General features: G+C 47.0%; 1 protein-coding gene across 6 annotated transcripts in view; it reads left to right on the forward strand.

Moving 5' to 3' along the window:
* Positions 1–23,466, forward strand: part of palld (palladin, cytoskeletal associated protein) — a 101,550-nt gene that overhangs the window by 66,298 nt on the left and 11,786 nt on the right. For 2 of the 6 annotated variants that reach the window (XM_079505240.1, XM_079505243.1), the window contains 4 exons: positions 13,342–14,043; positions 16,602–16,746; positions 17,545–17,655; positions 22,097–22,135. In XM_079505240.1, coding sequence (XP_079361366.1) covers positions 13,342–14,043; positions 16,602–16,746; positions 17,545–17,655; positions 22,097–22,135 — 997 coding nt within the window. The remainder of the gene's footprint in view (positions 1–13,341; positions 14,044–16,601; positions 16,747–17,544; positions 17,656–22,096; positions 22,136–23,466) is intronic. The other 4 variants (XM_079505241.1, XM_079505242.1, XM_079505244.1 and 1 more) reach the window with 4 other exon arrangements.

Raw genomic sequence — 23,466 nt, forward strand, 5'->3', positions numbered from 1 at the left:
CCTGTCCTCCAGAGTCATTGAGTAAAGCGTTGTACATGCTCACAGCGGGAGAGCTATAATGTAATGAGATCTGGGTGTCTCTTTTTAATAATCCTTCTCTCTCAGCCCTCTCTTGTCTGGGCGATCTCTTTTCTTTTCTTTTTTGTCCGACTCCAAAAGAAGTGGAGCGAAAGCTGCTGTTATTCTTGGGTTGCCTGACTGCATTTGGGAAGTTCCTAGGTCAGCAACTCACCCCACAAGTAAAATCCTCTGGTTTTTAATTCATCCATTCGTAACTCAGAGAGTGTGCAACCATTTGCACACTCCCTGAGTTAAAGCTGCAATCCTGAACTTATTGAACTTATTCTAATGAATAATGTTTATATAGATTGGAGTGTCTTTCTCTCTTTCATTGAGACATTTAGACACTGTGTCGGGTAGGACAGTAAGTGTTACTGCCTGAGGCTCATGAAGGGATTCCCACTTATAGATGTTTGGTCTCACATGTTGAATCCAGTGAAAGACATAAAAGTGCACTGAGGATTATTATTACATTGTAGCAGTGTCGTTTCATAGTCTTTATTCATAATATTGAGTCTTTATTAGAGCTTTTAGTCTGAAAGGGGTTGGGTGTGTGTGTGTGTGTGTGTGTGTGTGTGTGTGTGTGTGGGGGGGGGAGCTTTTATTGTGAAGGGGAGGAGCCCTGCGGCTCAGACAGACCAGAGTCTGACTCATGCAGAGAAAGGCAGGCTGACTCTGTCACCGTCTGACCGCTCAGCACTCTATATATGCTGCTCCGTACCTGGCAGCCACACACACACACTTTACACAGTCACTGCAGGGAGGGAGATACCTGAGCTGCCTCAAGCCTCAGACCGCAACAACCAAGGTAAAACACTCTTTAATTACTTCCTTGTGTAAAACTGACAATTTAGTTAGGCTGACTTAAATAGACTTTCAGCAGGGAGAGTGAGAATGGACAGAGAGAATGATGGAGAGAGAGAGAGAGTGGCTTGTCTTTGGTGTCTTTGAACTTTGAGAGAGAGAGAGTCAGACAGACAGAGAGAGTGAAAGCACATTGCAAAGTTATTGGCTTTGCCTCTCCGTGGCAGTGAGAAATTACACTCTCAACTTTGTTTAAAAATACGGGAATGGCTCTGGACAAACCGCAGGTTTTTGAATCACTTTATCATCTCCTAGAGCTGAAAATGGGCAGAGTTGAATGGATGGGGTAAGAAAAGTGAGAAGACGGAATGGTCTTTTTTTGTATGTTTGCATGGGTTTGCCAAGTTCAGCCAGTTAATGTCTAAAGCATGTGTGTGTGTGTGTGTGTGTGTGTGTGTGTGTGTGTGTGTGTGTGTGTGTGTGTGTGTGTGTGTGTGTGTGTGTGTGTGTGTGTGTGTGTGTGTGTGTGTGTGTGTGTGTGTGTGTGTGTGTGTGTGTGTGTGTGTGTGTGTGTGTGTGTGTGTGTGTGTGTGTGTGTGTGTGTGTGTCTCTCTCATGTCTACCAGAATGGATGTGCGGTTTTTGTCTGGGACACAGAGAGACTGCAGAGTGAGTGAGAGAGTGAGAGAGATACCCATTCATTTGCTGGGAGGCTTGGGAAAAGGTAGTCGGTTTCAAACTCTTAAAGAAAGAAATTATAACAAAAAGGAACAAATTAAAACAATAAATTGCCTACTGGATACGAGTGTTGTTGAGCCTGTTGTATCTCCATCAGTTTGTTTGTGGTTGGAGACTGATGGATTAGTTAACAATACAGTGCTTTAGGAGAGGTGGGGGTCTAGTTGGCTGGCCCGGCTCCCCTGTAGGCTATCTGCCAGACACTCATACCTCCCTCTCCCTCTCTCGCTCTCGCTCTCGCTCTCGCTCTCTCTCTCTCTCTCTCTCTCCCCTCATTCTCCTCCGACTGCTCTCCTGCTGCTAATCCCATTTGATGGCGATGTCCTTCCCATTCCAAGCCAGGCAAGAATTCCGTGAGCATTCCAGCTACAGAGAGAAATAATGAACCCACAGTAGAGAGAGAGAGAGAGAGAGAGAGAGAGAGAGAGAAAGAAATAGGTCCTCTGCACCTTCACCCACCTTCTCTATGAAATGTCACCGCATACAGAAGGAGTATTGAACAGAACGAGGGGGGGGGGGGGGTAAGGGGGATATTTGCAGCCGGGAATCGAGGGGTCTGGTTGGAATAAGACAAATGCTCTGTGCAGCCTTTCTACTGAGACCGGGAGGGGTGGGGGGGGGGGGGGGGGGTAGTAGGGTAGGGGGGAAGGAAAACAGTCTGTTTCTGTTTTATGTGGTGTGTGTGCAATTAGGAGTCAGAGAGAGAGACGGGGAGCAGAGAGGGGGATGGGGGTACAAAGGGAGGAGGGATGCAGGGACGAGAGAGTCGTATCGAGGTTGAGAAATAAGTCGCAAAGGTACGAAGAGAGACATCAAGTTGACAGTTGAAGCCTGATTTATACTTAGTTTGTGCGCCGGTGTAGCACGCGGAACAAGTTGATGTACAAGCTCAGCAAGTTGCATCACGGTGCGCAACGTCTGCCCCTGTAATTGGGTGATTCAAACGCTATTTTGAAAATAAAGCTAAACTAAAAACAGAAACAAAATACACATAGCAGGTTTAAGGGTGTTTTGTTCTCCGCTGCGGATGCGGTGCGTGTGCGTCACGTCGGAGACAGACAACCCCCCCCCCCCCCCCCCCCCCCCCCCCCCCCATGTTGGGGTTCTCCCCATACAGCACCCCAAGTTCATAGGGGTCGCCACGCAGGCCTGTGGGATGATCCCGCCCGGGGCTGTTGTTGGAAAGTTCCTCAGTTCCTGAGCCTGTGCTCTCTCTTTCTCTTTCTCTCTCTCTGAGCAGAGAAGAAGGGATTGTGTGCGTGCGTGTGTGTGTGTGCGTGCGTGTGTGTGTGTGTGTGCGTGCGTGCGTGTGTGCGTGTGTGTGTGCATGCGTGCGTGCGAGCGAGAGTGAGTCAGCTGATGATATGGGTCAGGTCAGCTTGTTATCCTGGGTTAAAAACCTCCGCCCAGGACTTGGACAGCATTTGGACACCATTAAGCTCCAATAGCCTCATTATGTGTGTGTGTGTGTGTGTGTGTGTGTGTGTGTGTGTGTGTGTGTGTGTGTGTGTGTGTGTGTGTGTGTGTGTGTGTGTGTGTGTGTGTGTGTGTGTGTGTGTGTGTGTGTGTGTGTGTGTGTGTGTGTGTGTGTGTGTGTGCTCTATATGTGTACACCTGAATTTAAGAGCTCCACTTCAGTTTCCTGATGAGAGTTCGAGATTATCTTGTGTGGTATTTCTACTTTAGTAGATTAGTAGATAATACACTGTAGAGACAAAGGAAAGGTGTGTGTGTGTGTGTGTGTGTGTGTGTGTGTGTGTGTGTGTGTGTGTGTGTGTGTGTGTGTGTGTGTGTGTGTGTGTGCGTGCATGCATGCATGCATGCGTGTGAGAGAGAGAGACCCACTGTACCACCCAAGCTTCTCAATCTTTTGAGTATTTGGCCGCGGACACCCATCTGAACAGAGTTTGTGCCAGGGACACCCAGAAGAGATTTTGATTTGATTTAGATTTTTATTAAGGAGGATTAGCTGGTGCCATAGCAACCAGCTAGTCTTCCTGGGGTCCAGAGAAGATTTGTGTAGTTGCAGATGTACAAGCTTCCAGCGCAGCAGAAAGGGCCGCGATATGAGCTTGTAGATCGTAGATAGTACGATTGTGATGCTACATTAACTACTTTTCCTGGGGACCCCCTGGAACCCCTCCCAAGGGTCCTGGTTTGACCCCACTTTGAGAACCACCGCCTGTAGAGTTTATTATATTGAACAATATTTAGACGTTACTTTGTGGAGATGCACGTCTCTTTGCCTGTTTATGTATGAGAGTTTATCTTGTGGAGTGATTTATCTCCTGCGAGCACGTGAAGTTGATGTCAGCGCTAAACACCACTCTGCTCTGCTGCTGATGATATCTGCCATGTTTTCTTTTAGAATCCAGTAAACCATCATTATCAGTCTTCCCCACCCAACACACACAAACACAAACAAACACACACACACACACACACACGCACATGGACGCACACACAGTACTGCGAAAGACTTCCTCAGTCTCTGTCATATGACATCCCCCAGGCAAGTCATTCAGATGCCTGCAAAAAAACATGGTTCCCAAACCTTTACTGGATCAGGGCAGAGCATGTTTATTTCAATGATCGATCAAAACGATTGTGTTTTAAAGCTTGGATCCAGTTCTGGACATGAGTTGGCTCTGTACTTGGACCACTTTTTATGTCAACACCTTTGCTTTTGCCAAAATAATTGAACTACAAGCTCAGATTAAGTAGATCTATTTTTGGCTGATGTTTCGGCCAAGAATTTTTTTTTCTTTTCTTTATTTTTGATATAATCACCTGTCGGGTAGAAGCCTTATGCCCAAATTCAGGATTCAATTTCAGAAACAACAAAAGTAGCAGATATACAAGCTCAAAACGCACGCATTTTGTGTTAATCTGTATGATCAATCAGGGCGTTCATTTATGAGAAAAAAACCCACAAAAAGTTTGAATATGGAGATAAGAGTTTGAAGTTTCTGCACGACAGCAACGCTATATTTTTGAGTGGTGCAAACCACTCCAACAACTGGCTTTGTACCCGTGTACCCGTGTTTGTTCGTACCAAAAAAACGAGCATGGTTGCTATGGTTAGCAACCAAAGAAACGAGCATGGTTGCTATGGTCAGTATGTGACCATAGCAGCTACACAATAAATGTGTAGTTGCACCACTCAGTTCACACGGGTGTGATCTTTTTATATATTACCATTAAAATCTTAAAATGCAACACCCTCGCGGCCCACACAGTGGCCCCCGGCCCACAGGTTGGGAATCCTTGCAGCAGCTGACACATGCACCAATCACACTGCGTTTTGCCTGTCTGTCAGCGATTACGTCCAGGGAGTCAGACACACGGATATTTAGTCACAGCCTGTCAGCCCTGCTCGTCACGCTGTCACAGCCTTTTCCTCTTTGGAAAGGAGTCGAGCCAGTTCAGTTTGACGCCTTGTTTTGGTGATGCAATGCCTCCATGGTCGATGCACGTCAGTCAGCTATGAACCAGGTGTGTGTGTGACTGTGTGTGACTGTGTGTGTGTGTGTGTGTGTGTGTGTGTGTGTGTGTGTGTGTGTGTGTGTGTGTGTGTGTGTGTGTGTGTGTGTGTGTGTGTGTGTGTGTGTGTGTGTGTGTGTGTGTACAGCTCAAAGGTAGAGAACTAAAAGAAGCAGGTCCAGGTTACTCTTTGGATCCTGTGTGTGTGTGTGTGTGTTTGTGAGTGTTTGCACAGTCAAATGGGCAGTGCTAATTTAACTCTTTGAAAGCGTCCTAGACTACAGATTGTGGATGTTTTGATCTGTCACAAAGTGCAAAATATTGAAATCAATTTGGAAAACTTTGGAGTTGATTAATTTGGAGACAAACATATTTATTCAACCCGGAACCACCCCTTATTCATACACTATCAAAAATAGCCGATCTACAAGCTCCAACATAAGGTATAAGGTTACAAATCTGGACACATCGGCTCATGTATTGGCCCACAAATCGGCCCAGCTCTAGTCAGGGTCCATTTTCTCACTCTCAATAGTTACATTTCACTGTGTAGGCGCCCCAAAACAACACATATCTCACCCCAGTGTGACTGTGGCTGTGGTCGCCCCCGTATGCAGTGGCGCACTACGTCCCCCACAATGATTCACCTTACATTCCTGCAGTGATAAGCTCCGTGACGGGACCACGCTTAAGCCTGGTTTATACCTCGCCGCACAATGAACATAGTGGATCTACAAGCCTGCAGCGCTCCGCGGGAGTGACATGTTGTAGGCTTATAGATCGGCTGTGTTCTCCACGTGACACCGCCGTACGGCGAAGCTTGAATCTGACCTTAAACTCCAGCTATGTGGTTGTGTAACTGTTTTCCAACGGCGGGTGACAGGGGCATGTGTTTGTTTTCGGGAGGTGTGATATACCCCGCCAGCTCGGGCCATCTGATTGTTTGGGTAGTACATCGCTCAACCCTTGACAAGGTCACACTTCCCGCTAAAGCCAAAGACATACCGCACAAACAAATGTTACTGGGAAATGCAAACAAGTAGATATACCCTCCTCTCCCCCTTTTTTCCCAACTCAACACCTGTCGTACGATGCTCCAGGGAGAATTGGGGAAGTTAGCAGATGGCCTCACATTGTGCCGGCCGGGCCTTTCTTTTAACGAGGAACAAAAAACGCCTCCGTGGTCGGTCACTACAGGAAGCTCCTCTCATGTTGTTTGTTTACAGAAGGAACCCCCTTATTACCAGCTATTATTTACACTCAACAACTTCCTGTCCTGTCCTCTGTCGGCTTCCTGTCATGGGATCGGAGGCCAATAAAACGTCTCGTCTCGTTTTCATCTTCTTCTTGGTCTTCCCCGCTGGTCAGTGGCAGCAGTGCTGGCACTAACGAGACACTCCTCCCCTGCAAAAACCCAGACGGGCAGGTCGGTGGTTAAAGTCTCATATGCTAGCCAGTACCGGGCCCAGACTGTGTTGCCAGATTTGGGGTTAGAAACAAGCAGACAGGCCTATGCAGAAACAAGCCCAAACTTGAACCCTATATATCGGATATTTGAAAATAGCCGATCTACAAGCTCAAAGTTGCGAGCAACATTAGGAAGGAAGCCCAAAAAACACTTTAGAAACTAGCCCAAAGCCCTATCCAAGTGCCAGAAGTCACTTATAATAAGCAGACATGGCAACACTGACGTCCGCTGTCAGGATAACTACACAGTGTGTACCGTGTTGTTTCTTCGTTCGTCCGCCCCAGGCTTTTGTAGTCCAGGAAGCACAAACAAGCCTCGCTGGGTAAACACGACCATTAGCCAAGCTAATTAAAGTCTTCATTGATTTAAAAAGGATTGTCGGAACAGAGAGAAAGAGAGGAGCGAGCATCTGAGCATCTGGCGAACTCCTGCGGCAGCTAGCCGGACCGGCCTGGGCATGGTTGTGATTTAACTGGAGTTAAAGATGCACTTACTCCAGTGTTAGCTGCACCATAAAGCTAAACCCGGGCCCATCAAGTTCAGTGACGCCAGTAATGTTTCTGTATCGGAACCTAAACCATTTTCACTTTATATCGCCGGACAGCAGGAAGTCCATTCAAACGGGGCTTTTGTTGTTTTGTTTTTTTCTCCCCACATCTCCGTTTCCATCTTAAAAGAATTTACAGACCGATGGGACGCTGGCCCAAGAGAAACTGTTTTCTGAGAAGAAAGAAAAAATGCGATTTTAACTGCTTTGCCTATTTATACCGACGAATGTAGGGCGGAGCGAGGTTAGGCTAATGTAGTGTTACAGTTGGACTGCGATGCCTAGTTTGTCCTTCGTCGTACGCCGACCACAGCAGATCTACAAGCCCACAACACGTTGCACCCGCGCCGTGTTGTGGGCTTGTAGATCGGCAATGGTTGGCGCTCGACACTGTGGTGACACGAAGCATACATCAGGCTTAATACTCTCTCTCTCTCTCTCTCTCTCTCTCTCTCTCTCTCTCTCTCTCTCTCTCTCTCTCTCCCCGACTCTGGCCCAGAGCTCTGTGGGCCAGTTGGCTCGCCACACCACAGCAAAAACACAGGACCGTTGGCATGGCGACAACCCTCCCCTCTCCACCACAGGGAAGACAAGGAAGAGAGAGAGAGAGAGAGAGAGAGAGAGAGAGAGAGAGAAATGCAGGCTGTTCATTTAGTGACTTTATAAATGATCCCTTTGTGAATTTCACTGCATATGTTATTAGTATGTTCACACATACAAAGCATTTGACATGGAAGCTTTGTACTCTACACTGTATGTTAACATTCAGTATTGTCCATTTGGAACCAAATGGACCCAGGCCATAAGGGTGCTCTGAGTTAAAGTTCAATTGTACACGCTCTGAGTTAAATGTACTGAGTAGGCTACATCAGCGCAGGCCTGCATTCAGTCCAAATGACAGAGTGGCAGTTGGAGTTGGTCGGAGAGGGCAGTCTGGGTCCGGGACGGTCACGTCCAGCTGTGAGCGGTCAGCGCGGTCTGGCTGGACTCTGATGGGTCACCGCGTTCACACAGCGTTTGTGCTGTCCTTTGCACGGGCCATTAAACCATGGATGCCCACAGTAAAGCACTGACCTTTAAGCACTCGCTGCGGTAAAAGGCCCGTCCGAAAAAACTACCATCCCGTTGAGTGACCCTGTTATTCAGATTGAAGCCAACCACAGCGGTGCCCTTTAAGGTGGCCGGCCGAATCCATTGGCTATTACATGAAGCCCGAGCCATATTCTGGGCATCATGCTGTAATAGGTAAACATTCAGCATTCTATGGGAATACGACTCTCGCTGTTTGACATACAACAAAGTATTATTTTTCTTAATAGTAATTAGGCCTACATAACAGATGCAAATACTGTGTAACTGCTTGAATGGGAAATTATGCTTAGACACATAGCCAGACAGCCAGACAGAGGAGACTGTAACTGAGACTGTGTTGGTTTTTAGCGCACAATGAATGAAGGTAAGTAGTTTGTTTGGAATCAGCAGCTTGATATACAAAGAGAAGCACACCTTTTAAGGCAAGGAGGTGATGTCAGTTACAGCTGGCTATCGTCCACACTCTGCAGCCTCCCGCTCAGGACCCACTCAGGAGAATTCCTGAGTGGAGAGGGGAGAAAAAAGTACCTCCCCGGCATCATTTCAGATATATTTAGCCAGCTTTATATAATGTGATATTCTCTGTGTGGGCAGGGAGCCATCAGACGGGTATTAAAATCACAGGCACGCGGTGAAAAACTTTTGAAAAGGTCTCCGAGTTCTTCTCATGCCGAAGAGGCAGTAAATGGGGTCTGTTGGGGAGAGAGGGAGGGAAAGAGAGAGAGAGAGAGGGGGAGAGAGAGAGAGAGAGGGAGAGAAAGCGCTGAGGAGGAAATTAAGTGCGTTTCCCCTCCGCATGAGCGGCGGGGCCGGGCCCACTTCTGCCCCGACGCACAAGAGAGCACAGCCAAAAAAGGAATGAAACCGATTCGGACCGCTGTAGGCTCCGGGAGCTGCCAAACTATTCCTGTAAAAGCAACTCTTTTTCGGCGGGGGCCTGAACGGAAGACCTAAAGGGGGGTGGGGGGAAATGTACAACAGACACACACCAGAGACAAAGAAACCAGGACAGATCATCCCCATTCTCGTGCTCTTGTGATCAATGGCCTCACTCCGCAATCATTCATCCACCACCCTTCCCACAACACACACACCCCCTGCGAGCAAAGCTACGAGTCATGACAGATCAAGAGTGATTGCGTTAGGCTCTATCAAAATAATGACTGTTTGTTTGGGCACGCTGGATGCTCCGCAGGGGGGCCGGGGGATGGCGTTGGAACACGCCAAAAATAAACTGTAGCTGGGATAGGACGATCAGTCAGCCCTGATTCTGGCTCATGCACTTGGACGCGTTACGTCCGTTTCTTAAGCGTTCACCTCCTCTCTTGGATTGCACTTCTGAAGCTGGAGTTAGACAATGGCCGATCAACAAACTCACACTGGGGCACGCTGTAACATGTTGTGAGCTTGTCGATCAGCCATTGTGCGCGACATCGCGTGCAACAAAGTATATCTACTTTATATGTATGTACTTAACAGTGAGACAGACAGACAGACAGACAGACAGACAGACAGACAGACAGACAGACAGACAGACAGACAGACAGACAGACAGACAGACAGACAGACAGACAGACAGACAGAGGATAATAAAGCTGGGGCGTTCCTCTGCATTCTCACAGATGAGAAATAGTAGGGAGAAAGGAAGGAGAGAAGAGGAGAAAAAAAAGCCTCCACTGATTATTCCACATCTGGAAGAGATTTGGCGAAGTGAACTGGGTCCTTGTGGACTCCTGACGGCACACACCAGCTCGGATGTGTGTTCCTCGCACAGACACTGACATTAAAAGGAACTAGAGGTTTATTGCTGCCTTCAACCTTTCCCAAAGACCCTTGTCATTCCACTACAAGACTTTAAAAAGTTCACTTCTTCTCTCCCCTGGTTCCCCAAAGTTAGTGCATGGTCCTTTTTAAAACACTCCTGGGTTTTTAAACATCCCCAACAGTGACTTTAGCTCTGGCCTGAGACTTGTATCTCCCACACACGGATGAAAAAGAGGCCGGATACAGTAGTGCGTTGTCATCACAATGTCCCTGCTTCGAATTCGACTGGAGACCTGCCTTGCCATGTCTTTCCCTAGGTCTGTCTCTGTCTCTGTCTCTGTCTCTGTCTCTGTCTCTGTCTCTGTCTCTGTCTCTGTCTCTGTCTCTCTCTCTCTCTCTCTCTCTGTCTCTGTCTCTGTCTCTGTCTCTCTCTCTGTCTCTGTCTCTGTCTCTCTCTCTGTCTCTCTGTCTCTGTCTCTGTCTCTGTCTCTCTCTCTGTCTCTCTGTCTCTGTCTCTGTCTCTGTCTCTCTCTCTGTCTCTCTCTCTCTCTCCCTCTCTCCCTCTCCCCATTTCTCTCTCTGTCTCTGCTCTTGCTCAATTTCCTGTCTCTCTACAATTGTCGTGTGAAAATAAAAGCACCAAAGTGCCTAAAAGTGCCTTTAAAATGATGCAGATGTTGTATGATCTTGGTCAAAGTGATGCAACACAACCTGTGTTACTGTTAGAACATCCCAGCACATTCTGAATGATGTGAGACACATCTCTGCCACGCCACGCCTCTAAGTACACGGTCGTACGATGGTGTGGCAGGCCAAAAGTAACTGATCTACAAGCTCCTAAAGCATCACATAAATGTGAGCTTGTAGAATGTTTTTTTTGCCTTGCGAAACTAAATATAAATCAGGCTTTATTGTTATGGTTATTGGTTTGATGAACTTGGACCAAACAACAGTGTCAGAGACATCTGTATGTAGTTCAACGGGGAAGTGGATGGAGAACACGGCGGCTCCGACCCAACTGGTCTCCCTGTTATTGAACGTATCGCCATTCCCTGATGTGTTGTCGACAGGCCGGGCCCATTTTAACAAGTCTTTGTTAAGCACTGGAAGGCTGATAGCATATCAGACCGTGCTCCTGGCGCAGCCGTTTCCTTCCCAGAACACACACACACACACACACACACACACACACACACACACACACACACACACACACACACACACACACACACACACACACACACACACACACACACACACACACACACAATTCCATCAGGAACACTGGCCACACCCCAGATTCGCCACAGTCTAACCTATGGGACCTCGTCGGTTATCACCCTGTAAGCACAGAAGAAGAAAAAACACACTAATTCCCGTTCAACACCCCTGTATCCATCCATGTTACAAAACCACTTAGTAAACTCAGGCTAATAAGCGTCAACCATGTGGTTCCCAACCTTTCTGGATCAGGTCCAACTTGAAAACTCCACCCATCTGACCACTTAACACAGCAGCTGCTAAAGGGTTAGTTCAGATTTTCTGGTCTGGTTTTGGTGAATATTAACTTAGTTCCGGTCATTTGGTGGGGCTCTGGGGGCCACGCATTAAAAATATATGAATCCACAAAACTAGCGTAATTTGTATATTGTTGACCTATTTCTACTATATAGAGGCACTTTCATTCAACTATGGATTGTGTTCCGGGTTGGATCAATGGAACTAGCGTAGTATACGTCATAATAATTATGCTGTTTAACTATACTCGAGTTTTGACTTCGACTTTAGACTCAACTTGATTGAATTAAACTTCCACTTAAACCTCAATGACTTGTGACTTAATTGTCTCCTCTGACAGGCAGAAGGAACGCTCCCATCTGCTCGCATATCATTTTCCCAGTTAGGAACAGATATCAGGCTTTCCTCCGAGGTGGAAAGTGTGGTGACGCGAGGTTATATGCTCGGTGACGTCCCTGCCAGTGCTGTTGTGACAGCGTGTGTTGGATAGGGAGCGCAGGCTCCCTATCCCTAATTAGAGACAGACAGACTGCCTGCTTTCTTAACAGTTTTTTAACAGCGTGTCTCATATTTGTTGGGGGAGGCCTTATCTGCCCCCAGCAGCCATATAAGTTAAGTTATGACGCTGTGTGTGTGTGTGTGTGTGTGTGTGTGTGTGTGTGTGTGTGTGTGTGACTGTGTGTGTGTGTGTGTCTGTGTGTGTGCGTGCGCGTGTGGGCACATGTTTGATTAGAAGAGGCGAACAGGCTGTGTTTACCTCATAAAGTGCTTTGGGGCTAATTTAAACTCAGAGTCGAAATGGATGCTATTAACACTCATATAGTTCATCTGTGTGACTCCTCCCCCACCCCGTCCCCCGCGGTGCTGATCAGAGCCTGCAGACAGTAACATGTTCCTCATGCGGTCTCCGTGTGTCCTGTGTGTCCTGTGTGTGTGTGTGTGTGTGTGTGTGTGTGTGTGTGTGTGTGTGTGTGTGTGTGTGTGTGTGTGTGTGTGTGTGTGCATGCGTGCGTGCGTGCATGGATTTCAAGCACATCTTTATTATGTGCTTGACATCTTGGTCTCGCTGGGGGGGGGGGGGGGGGGGGGGGTAGGTGCTTTGAACGGAATGACTGTTTCAACCTTCCAACCTTGTCCCATTTAGCCACGTAATTACACTCACCCTGTTGGGTGAAAATAGCCAATCTACAACGTCACAATGCAACACATTGCAACATGTTATGAGCTTGTAGATTATTTATTTCCCCCAAAAAGAGGGACATTTAAAAATGTAATAATTCTACTAATATTTAATGACATGCCCAAAATAGCAACATCAGGTTGGAAGTGGATAAATGCGTTCCGTCTGCATTAAAAACCACACGTAAACACCGTTCCGTGTGCTCTCATTGGTCAGAGTGCTAACGTGGGGGGCGTGTCTACTTCCCTCCTGTGCTCTCATTGGTCAGAGTGCTGATGGGGGCGTGTCTACTTCCCTACTGGATGTGCTCTCATTGGTCAGAGTGCTGATGGGGGGGCGTGTCTACTTCCCTCCTGTGGTCTCAAATGATCCGTGGGTCGGCGGTTCTAAATACCGGCTCCTCCTGTCCACATGTTGAAGTGTTCTTGGGCAAGACACTGAACCCCACCTTGCCTCCAGTGGTTGCCACCATTGGCGTGTGAATGTGAGAAGTGAGGACGCTGGCGTCGACTGTTCGCCGCTTCACCTCCCAATGTTTGAATGAATGGACCGTTGCAAAGTGCTTTGAGCACTTGGAAAAGCGTTATAAAAATGCCATCCATTATAAAAATGCCATCCATTATAAAAATGCCAGCCATTCATTGGTCAGAGTGCTGACTGGGAGCGTGTCTCCTTCCCTCCTGACAGGAACTCGCTCCAGCTGAAGCAGCTCCACGACCAGATCCTCCTGGAGGTGAAGGAAGCAGTAGCAGCAGCCAATTGGCAGCCGCCGCCGCAAGACGAGCAGGAAGTCCCGCCTCTGCCCCTGCCACTGCCGCCGCCGCCTGAGGAGCCCCGACGGGAAGTGACCTCGCCCACTACTCCGCCCTCTCCTCCTCTCCCTCCTCCTCCCTCCTTCCAGGAACTGGAGAGCAGCGCCTCCTCGACGGCAGCAGCCATGACCAGCACCTTCAACTACGCCCGGCCCAAGCAGTTCATCGCAGCCGCCCAGAGTGGCCCGGCGGGCTCCGGCCTGTCGTCGCCTCTCTCCCCGGCCTCTGCCCACAAGCCCTTCAGCCGGGTGACGCTGCCGCCGTTCACCAGGGCGCCCAGCGTGGAGTCACCCAGCTCGCCGTCCTTCCCGCCTCCCCCTCCGCCCTTCCTGAGCCCCGTCAGCCTGTCGTCCCCGTCGGGCCCGGCCGCCCACGACTTCCCTCCGCCTCCTCCTCCTCCGCCACCTCCTCCGCCCGCCATGTCTCCGGCGCGCTCCGACTCCTCCTCGCCCTTCACCTCCATGCCGCCGTCCCCAGCTGGCAGCTTCCTGTCGTCGGTGCTGCCCTCCACGCCTCCCTCCACCCCGGGGAGTCCCACGGTCAACGCCCTGGGCCTGCCCAAAGGCAACGGCACCATGTAAGTACCTCACTGTACACTGTACAGGGCTGTTCGTCAACGCACCGTATAGGACTCAAGCCTCAGTTATATACTGTTGTTGCATTCCGGTGTCGTGATCACTAAATAACAGATCTACAAGCTCACAAGGCGTCACGAATCAGACACCTTGTGAGCTTGAAGATCTGCTATTGAAGCGTGCACAATGCACTTCTCTTATCATTTCAAAACATGCAAAGGTTTTTGGGGAAATCTTTTCTCAGAATTATGAGAAATAGTCAATGTCCAGTAGTTAGAGTAGTAAGCCACTGGGAAGGGATAAAGATGTGCTCGGTCTCTCTGCAGGATTGTATGTCAGGAAACATGCTTTTACAGATGTATCGATTCAATTCAACTTTACAGCGTCAAAAAACAAGTAGTCTCAAGACACTTTACAAAACAGATCGAGACCCAACAGCAGATCGAGACCCAACATTGTCCCATACAAACAACGGATTAGTGGATGAAGTCTGACTATCAGTTGACTATAAGACGCTCAGCCACAGATTCCGTATACGTTGAGTTAGGTAACATGCGGTGTAGTGTGTGTACATTACAGGGTGACAGTGTGTGTTCCCCCTCAGACAGAGAGTCCTGCTGGCAGGCAGGGCGTCCGCTGCAGGCTGGAGGTCTGCTCCTGGATGCAACATGACATGTTTACATTCTTTACACAGCATGTATATAGGAGCGAGCACAGTGAAGAGGGCCTTCTGAACACCACACACGCACACTTGCGTGCGTGCGGTGCAAGGGTCTTAGCCCTCACATTGACAAGAAATCACAGCTATGTTTTTTATGCAAGTTAAATAAACATTCCGCCATATGTTTCAGACAGTACGGCGGGTGGGGGAGGGGGGCTCACCTATAGAATGCTACCATGCCCTCTTTCCTGTCAAAAGACCAGCACTTCTCAGAAACCCATATGCACCTCCAGCATAACCCTGGACCCTGCAGTGTCCTATGGGGAGGAGGGGTGTGGTGGTTGATGTCGTCAGCCCCCTAGACGTTTAGCTAGCCAGTCATAACCCTGGACCCTGCAGTGTCCTATGGGGAGGAGGGGTGTGGGGGTTGATGTCGGCAGCCCCCTAGACGTTTAGCTAGCCAGTCAGTGTCATATGGGGAGGAGGGGTGTGGTGGGGACGTTTAGCTAGCCAGTCAGACCCTGCAGTGTCCTATGGGGAGGAGGGGTGTGGTGGTTGATGTCGGCAGCCCCCTAGACGTTTAGCTAGCTAGTCAGAGAGGTGCATAACCCTGGACCCTGCAGTGTCCAGGGTCCTATGGGGAGGAGGTGGTTGATGTCCGCAGCCCCCTAGACGTTTAGCTAGCCAGTCAGAGAGGTGCAGATAGCAGCTCTGCCTGTGTGGATTATCTGCCGACGGCTGCCCTGCAGATTCAAGAAGAAAAACAAATTGCGTTTCACTTCTCTCTCTTTTGACCGAAAATAGCCAATCTACAAGCTCATAGTGTGCTGTGAGCTTGCCTTGTACTGTAGATCGGCTATTCTCAGCTAAACAAAGTATAAAGGGACATTCACATCAAGCACAATAAATATAGATATAGCAGTGGTAGGGATATCCTCAGGATCTGAATCATAGATAGATAGATAGATAGATAGATAGATAGATAGATAGATAGATAGATAGATAGATAGATAGATAGATAGATAGATAGATAGATAGATAGATAGATAAACGATATATGTTATGGTTATTAAAGTCATATAGTCTAGTTATGTCTGGAGTGAAAGGCCCTTAAATCAAGTCCCCCCGCCACACACACACACACACACACACACACACACACACACACACACACACACACACACACACACACACACACACACACACACACACACACACACACACACACACACACACACACACACACACACACACACACACACACACACACACACACACGCTTGCCCTGGCATTCCAGCATGAGGGCAGAGAGATAAGGAGACACTGTGTGGAATGTCAGAGCTGGACATTGAGCCTGATAAGGACCTAATGAGAGACCAACTACAGGCAGGAGATCAGGGGGGGGGGGGTATCTGCCGACGTGTTGAGGAGGGGCACTGTCACAGATTAGTTTTGTTTTTGTTGCTGAATGACCTAAACCTTTTTCAGTCCTCCTGAAGTATCTGATGCAGTGGTTCCGCAAAGGGAACGAGACTTGAACTTGTGTGCTTGCCTACCATTTTACCTGCATTCTATAGTGCCTTTTGACATAACCTGTTTTCTTCTTATATACTATTATTACAGCTATAATGAAACTAATTATTTATATATATATATATATATATATATATATATATATATATATATATATAAATTAATCATGATCATCTATTTTGGGTGAACAAAAACATTGTAATCTAAAACTACATTTATTACTAAACCAGTTTCCGTTTGTTATAGTGTTTTTTCTTTTTTTGTAAAGCCTAGTTTCTATTTACATTTCACATAACTAAAATGATCCAGTTCTCTATTCTCGTTTAGTTTTAGGCAGCTCAACTCTAATAACCCTGGTCTGTCCAGCAGAGCATTCCCTCGGAAGTCGTCGGTCAGCAGAACCCCGCGGCTCGCCTCCGACTCGGACATCCAGGGCACCAAGGACGCCGTCATCCAAGACCTGGAGAGGAAGCTCCGCTTCAAGGAGGAGCGCGTCAGCAACGGCCAACAGGTCTGCACTTCTTTTAGGCGTTTTGTATGTGTGTGTGGAGTGTGTGTGTATTTGTTTTTAAATTACGACAGCGTGTTGGTAGGTAATTTAGACAACGAGCGTGTTTAGTAACACATCGTTAACCCTAATTAACAGCAAGCATCATCCAGTCCCAACGACCTATTTGATAACCCGACTGACTACACTACACTGCAGCCTTTGTAACCATTGCTTTCCTTTCACTCATTCATCATAAAGCAAAATATAACTTTGGGTAGAGCAGGTTCTCAAACATTTTCATGTCACGGACCCCCAAATTGGCCACGGACCCCATCTGAAAAGATTTTCTGCCAGGGCCCGTCGCGAGAGAATAATTTGTCAGGATTTGTTAAGTTTCCAAAATAGCCAAGAAGAGGTTGTACATAGGCTATTTAACAACACAAATATAAACCAAAAAATATTTTGTGTAGCCAAATAGGCCTACTACATTAATTTGGGGGTCTTTGAGATTAAAAAGTTTGAGAACCACCATTGAATCCATTCATCAGACTTACTTGATCCCACCCTAATAAGTAGGTTAACTACAGTAGTTGAAGTGTGTGTGAAGTGTGTGTGTGTGTGTGTGTGTGTGTGTGTGTGTGTGTGTGTGTGTGTGTGTGTGTGTGTGTGTGTGTGTGTGTGTGTGTGTGTGTGTGTGTGTGTGTGTGTGTGTGTGTGTGTGTGTGTGTGTGTGTGTGTGTGTGTGTGTGTGTGTGTGTGTGCTGTGGCACTCACTCACTAAGCCGTCGGGCTGACCCCCCCATTAATCCATGCTTCCAGAGGTTAACCTATGAGGAGAAGATGGCTCGCCGGCTGCTGGGAGCAGACAACGCAGCCACAGTGCTAAACAGTGTAAACACACAGGACACTGAGGAGGAGACCGTCACACAGGTATGCAAAGGGTTAACCTGTGGAACACGCACACATTTTAACCACTTAAACCCCTCTAGTCTCTTAGAGAGCTGGACTTGAGTTACAAGTTAACTGTACTTTGGCCGCTTGTTTCAGTCTATACCACAATCTCTTTGCCGATATTTTTAAATTAAAGTTTACATATAGGCATAGACAAAATTGTACCGGGGACCCCCAGGGGTACTTGAGGGGGTTCCAGGGGGTCCCCATGCAGCGAAATTAGTTAAGATAAATCAGTACACTTTAAACCTACAGTATACATCGGCTATTTACCCCAAAACCCAGACATTTTTAATACTTTTAAAACATTAACAACATGAATCTTCTGGCACAAAATATTTGCAGATGTTGGTCTGCGGCCAAATACATATACATTTGTGGGTCCTTGACATGAAAATGTCTGAGAACCGCTGCACTATAGCGTGTACAGTCTGACCACCATCATGTCCCACCGTTGCATACAAAACATTCCTATCTAATGAGCCCCCACCTCTAAAAACAGCCTGTCCAACTTTTCCGAGCCCCCCGTGGAAAGGTCTTTCTGGAGCAGCAGTGTGTTATGAAAGCCTGGATGTAAACACAGTAAAACCGTTCCCTCCCATAAAAAGCACTGTTTATGAACACTGGCAGGGAAACCGCAACAGCGCTCTTACATGAGCGCCAGGGAGTAACACTCTTTGAAGGCCCGTTGTAAGCCATTTGTCCCCCTCTGAAACCACTCCAATGCCACGGAGAAGTGGCAGCCAGTGAGTGGCAGCTCTGTGTGCGTACGCACTGCCTGGGTCGTTTATTTTGGTGATTCTCACACCTTTTCACATCAATGATATCTGCCAGGGATCCCCAGAAGAGAAGATTTGTGTTGAAAAGTTTCACAATTATTCCAAATAATTCAAGTTGTTTTCAAGAATTTTTACATTTTTGAATAGCCTACAGCAAGTATAAAATGGGGTCAGTGGTTACACTGATGTTATAGACAGTATATTAAGTAATTTATCTGGAACTCCCTGGAACCTTTATGACCTACTCAGCATTCAAACCCTGGTCTCCTGTGTGAGAAACTATAGTTGTCAAAGCCACACATTGTTTTGTTGGATACAGGCCCATTTGAATGCATCAACTATTTTAAGTATTTCTCCCTGGACCAAACAGGACACCCCAAATCCCAAAATCACTTGTGCGAAGTGAGGGGCACCCACTGTATTTATATCCTAAACAAACTAAACAAACATTAAAGTCCATAGACTTGGCTGGCTCTAAAGTGCTCTAAACACACATTAAAGTCCATAGACTTGGCAGGCTCTAAAGCCCTAACCACACCAAAGGGTCACCATGAAATTCCTTGGGTCCAAACGGTTGCAAGGAGTTAACGCTAAAACCGTCTCGACCCTTTGGTGTGGTTGGGCCCATTGAATTCCATGCGTTGAATCACTAGGGTTAAAGTGGGTCAATGTGGGTCAACGTGCAACAAGACATATCACACCGCAGGGACAACGCTGAGCGCACTGATATAACAGACAGCAGCGCAACATGTTTACAAATGTATCGAGATGAAAGTCCCTACTCCCCAGTCCCCACACAGTGACAGCACTCCATGTTTACGGCACCCACAGACAGACAGAATATTCTGTAGGCTGCAGTGTTTTTATGTGTTTCCTTAAGCAATTGATTAATGTACTCGTCCTCATTTCGATCAGGGCTTCAGTCTCTTCATTCGACCACGTCTATCCACGGTAACGGGACATCTTTGCGCTGCGTAAAATATGCCTTCTCCGTTTTAATCGCAGTAAAGCTTTCTGGTGTGAATGTCACCTAACTCTATTCAACTCAACTTCACTCTCAACTAAGCTGCATTTCCATCAGGCCTTACTGGGCTGGAATGTCAAGTTGGCGTGTGCTAAGTTTGTAAACCAAAGAAAATGTTCTGTGCAGTCCTGGGGTCTCCCCCACACTGAGGGGACTCCATACATCAACACATCTGTCTGTTGAAATGAGAAGCCAGTTACACAACTGTTGCAAATCAATCAATCAGGGGGGACAACAGAAACAAGGCCAATCAAAGATCAATGACAAGTCACAATTATACTGCAAAGCAGATGATATTCACTGTTGTAGAGAGAGAGAGAGAGAGAGAGAGAGAGAGAGAGAGAGAGATTCTTTCTCTCTCCTACATAAAGACAAGGCCTACATAAACATTCTTTGCCACCATGCCAGTCATGAACCAATACAGCCACCCTGTCACGTACTCACAATGAACCTCAGCAACCACACAACACCACACTTCAATTGAAGTGAAGGAAATAGAAATTCTCTCATAGGATTATTGTGTGATCAAGAGCCACATACTATAAACACACCATATACTGTTCCCTCTTACAACTCACATACCCAACGGCAGATACAACACAACATACAAACGGTAGATTCACATCAGCATTCAATTCCAGAGTCAGAAACAGCTATTTATTGAACATGTTTCATTGCCACCCAGTCACTCGGTCCCAAAATTTAATTTCTGCCTCTTGGTCAGTTCACACTTGTAAAAGAGACTCCGTCTCAATGTGCATACAACACAAGCAGCAGCAGCAAAGAAGCAAAAAACAAATATCGTACCTTGAGTTGTCTTCTACTTGACTTCATCAATTGTCCAAGTGATGCCAAGGTCAAACTGTGGAACCCATGCCAGCCTCTCTCTAGTTCATAATGAGCCCTCCAGCGGCGCCTCCAGCCATCTCCATCCTCCATACATCTGGCTAGCTGGCCTGTAACTTTCCTCCCAGTATCGATGGCACCGAACAGCCTCATTCTCCTGGCTGCCATCTTCTCACTCAGCCATGGATGTTTAGTACTGCACATAGCATTCTGGTGTAGTGCAGTGGTCAGGGATTTAGGGAAGGCTCTAGGGTCCAGCATTCACAGCATGTCACAGGAGAATGGACTCAGGACTGAGAAGAAGCTGAGCTTGGGGGTCTGGGGTCATCACCCTGGCTTGTATACCTGTGGAGCAGGTTGAGAGAGACACCACAGGCTTTGAGTAGAAGTAAGAAAGAAAGTGAGCTGACCCAAGAGCCACATACTGTACCCTGTCACAACTCACTAGCAACAGCAGGAAAACATACAATGATACACAGCCTGTATACAGTACAGTTGGGTGCCACCGATATTGTCCCTTATTATTTGACCCATTTAGGCCTGACCTCAAAATTTAAAAAAATCCTTCTAAATCCTCCAGTTTTCTGACGATTTTTCAAAAATAGCAGACCTACAAGCTCGTAGCGCGCCACTCGGTGGCGCGCTATGAGCTTGTAGATCTGCTATTTTTCAATAGCTAAATTATAACATAATGTTTAAAACACCAAAAGGGGTTCCCGCCCAAAATGGGTTAACTGTCCTTTTGCGCAGATCACGCAAACCTCAGCAAAAAGAAAAGGACAATATCGATGGCCTCCAACTGTATACTGCATCCTTCCGGTTACAACATACACAGCCTAGTAGTATACGTTAAGGAGCGTGAAATGAAACCCAATTGGTTTCATGTTACACTCTCAAGAGTTAAAGATCTATAAGGTTCCATTTGGTTACTAACTCTCCATTATTTAAGTTTAACTGGGGACCACCTGGAACCCCCTCAAGACCACTGGTGGTCCCCGGACCACTGGTTGAGAACCACTGGTGTAGAGGGAGAAACCAGGAGGCCTATAACGAAGTATATGCAGGGTTTAAGTGGCTAAAAATAAGCAGCTCTAAGGACGCCTTTTAGGAGATTGAGCAGTGCTGTTTTTCTTTACACAACCAGACTGACATGGCTGTCAGTGCTGTAAAATAAATGTTGACTTTAGAGTCGAAAGTCAAACAGAATGTGAATAGTAAATATAGGCACGCTGAGGAGAGCCCAGGGTTGGTGATGCTGCCTGTTGGCCTGCCAGCCTGACATGCTGATTGGCTGTAAAGCTCTACTGCAGTGTTTCCCAAACAGTGGCTCAAGACCCACATGTGGGTTGTTGAACCAGTTTTTTTGGGTCGCGAGTAAATTAAAAAGAAATTAAAACTTTGTACAGTACATGCATTTGTGTACATTTGGGTCCCGGGCAAACACATGTATCTTGGCTGAAAAGGGTTTGGGAAGCCCTGCTCTATTGCATGGCATGGCTCTGGGCCTGCTAATGTGTGAGGCATACATACTGTACATACTGCAGCAGTGTATTATAACTGTGTTATAATACTGAAAATGTGCATGATGTGTAGTTGAGATTGTAATCCTTAATTCAACTCATTCAAATGTAACCAAATGCACTATTTCTACACTCTCTGAGTTACAAAGTCTATGGTACGAAAGCAGGTAAGATGACAAAGGCACATGTGGAAAAAACGGTCTAAAACACATTATCAGACAACACCTCTCCAATGTTCTATCTCCTAACAGGAAGGCAAGTCACCGGACAGTGAATCTGTCCCTCAAAAGGTTATTCAAACAGTAATATACTTTGATTCTTTCTTTCTTGGGGGGTTTTCCCATTCACTCATTACTGTATGTGTGTGGTCACTCAACTCTTCACGTGCGACCGTTGTCACACACTGTCTTCACTGTAACAGAAGCGTTCACTTTCACTTGTGGTACCAGGATCAGGACTAGGCGTGAGCTTGATAAGGGAGCTAGTGGCAAACAGGGAATGATAAGAAACTCATTCCAAGGATTAAATGTGGTCTTGGTTGGGTATATTTGCCATGTATTATCTGTGCATGCGACATAATAATGGTCATCGGTTGCTGAACTAAAAAAAAATGGTTGGATGGATGGAAGCCATGGCATGCCGAGTGTTTTGATGTCACCGTTTCAGTTTGCTCACATAGACTAAACACAATCTCCACTTGTCACTGCCTGCAACCCTGCATGCTGCACACTGTTGATGTTCAGAAAACTGGGATGAATTCAGGGCTTTTCAGTCATCAGAAGGTGCAAGAAAACGATACTGAAAACAGACGACCAACAAGCTCAGCATGCCGCCCTGTGAGCTTGTGGATCGGCTACTTTCGGTGCGTGACACCGGTGCGCAACCAAGTATAAACACCCTTGAGACACAAGTAGTGCATTCGTGTATGCACACTGTTGTAAGCTCCACTTTTCAACATTTGAAAAGAAATTTAGATAGTTATAGTTAGATAGACCTTTAAGTTACAGATCCAGAGTAAGAAAACGTACTGTAAGATACAGCAGATACAGGAATAATTTCACAGAAAGCAGAAACAGTTGGGCTGAGATAGCAACTTTAGCAAGGCTAGATCAGAAGTTGGGGGGACTTCCACCCTTGCATGGCGAGGAGCTCAGCTCGCACAGCTGCGTCCACGGCCTGTCATTATACACGGCATGTGTCATCAGACCGCAAGGCCCCGCCAGATGTTCCTTCTGCCTCAGCGCAACGCCACCGATGAGAGATTGATGGAGGGAGAGAAAGAGGGCCGAGGAGGGAACAGGGAGAAAGTTGTGTGTGTGTGTTTGTACTTGTATTCCTATACTTGTGAGGGCCAAAAGTACCAAAAAGTAGTAGAATTTGAGAAAAAGACATTTAGAGGTTAGCTCTAGGGGTTGGGGTTAGAGTTTTACACTTTATTTGTGCAGCGATGTCACACAATGCGGTCCTAAAATGTTGATGTCCCCACAAGTATAGAAATATAAACCTGTGTGTGTATCATCAGGAACGGGGGTTGTACTGGGCTCATCGTCGAGTCACCAGCAGCACTGAGTCAGTAGAAGTCATTAAAGTCACCACACGCCTTGGAATGTGCTTGCCTTGT

This window comes from Electrona antarctica (genome assembly GCF_951216825.1).
Source record: "Electrona antarctica genome assembly, chromosome: 7".
Lineage (NCBI taxonomy): Eukaryota > Metazoa > Chordata > Actinopteri > Myctophiformes > Myctophidae > Electrona > Electrona antarctica.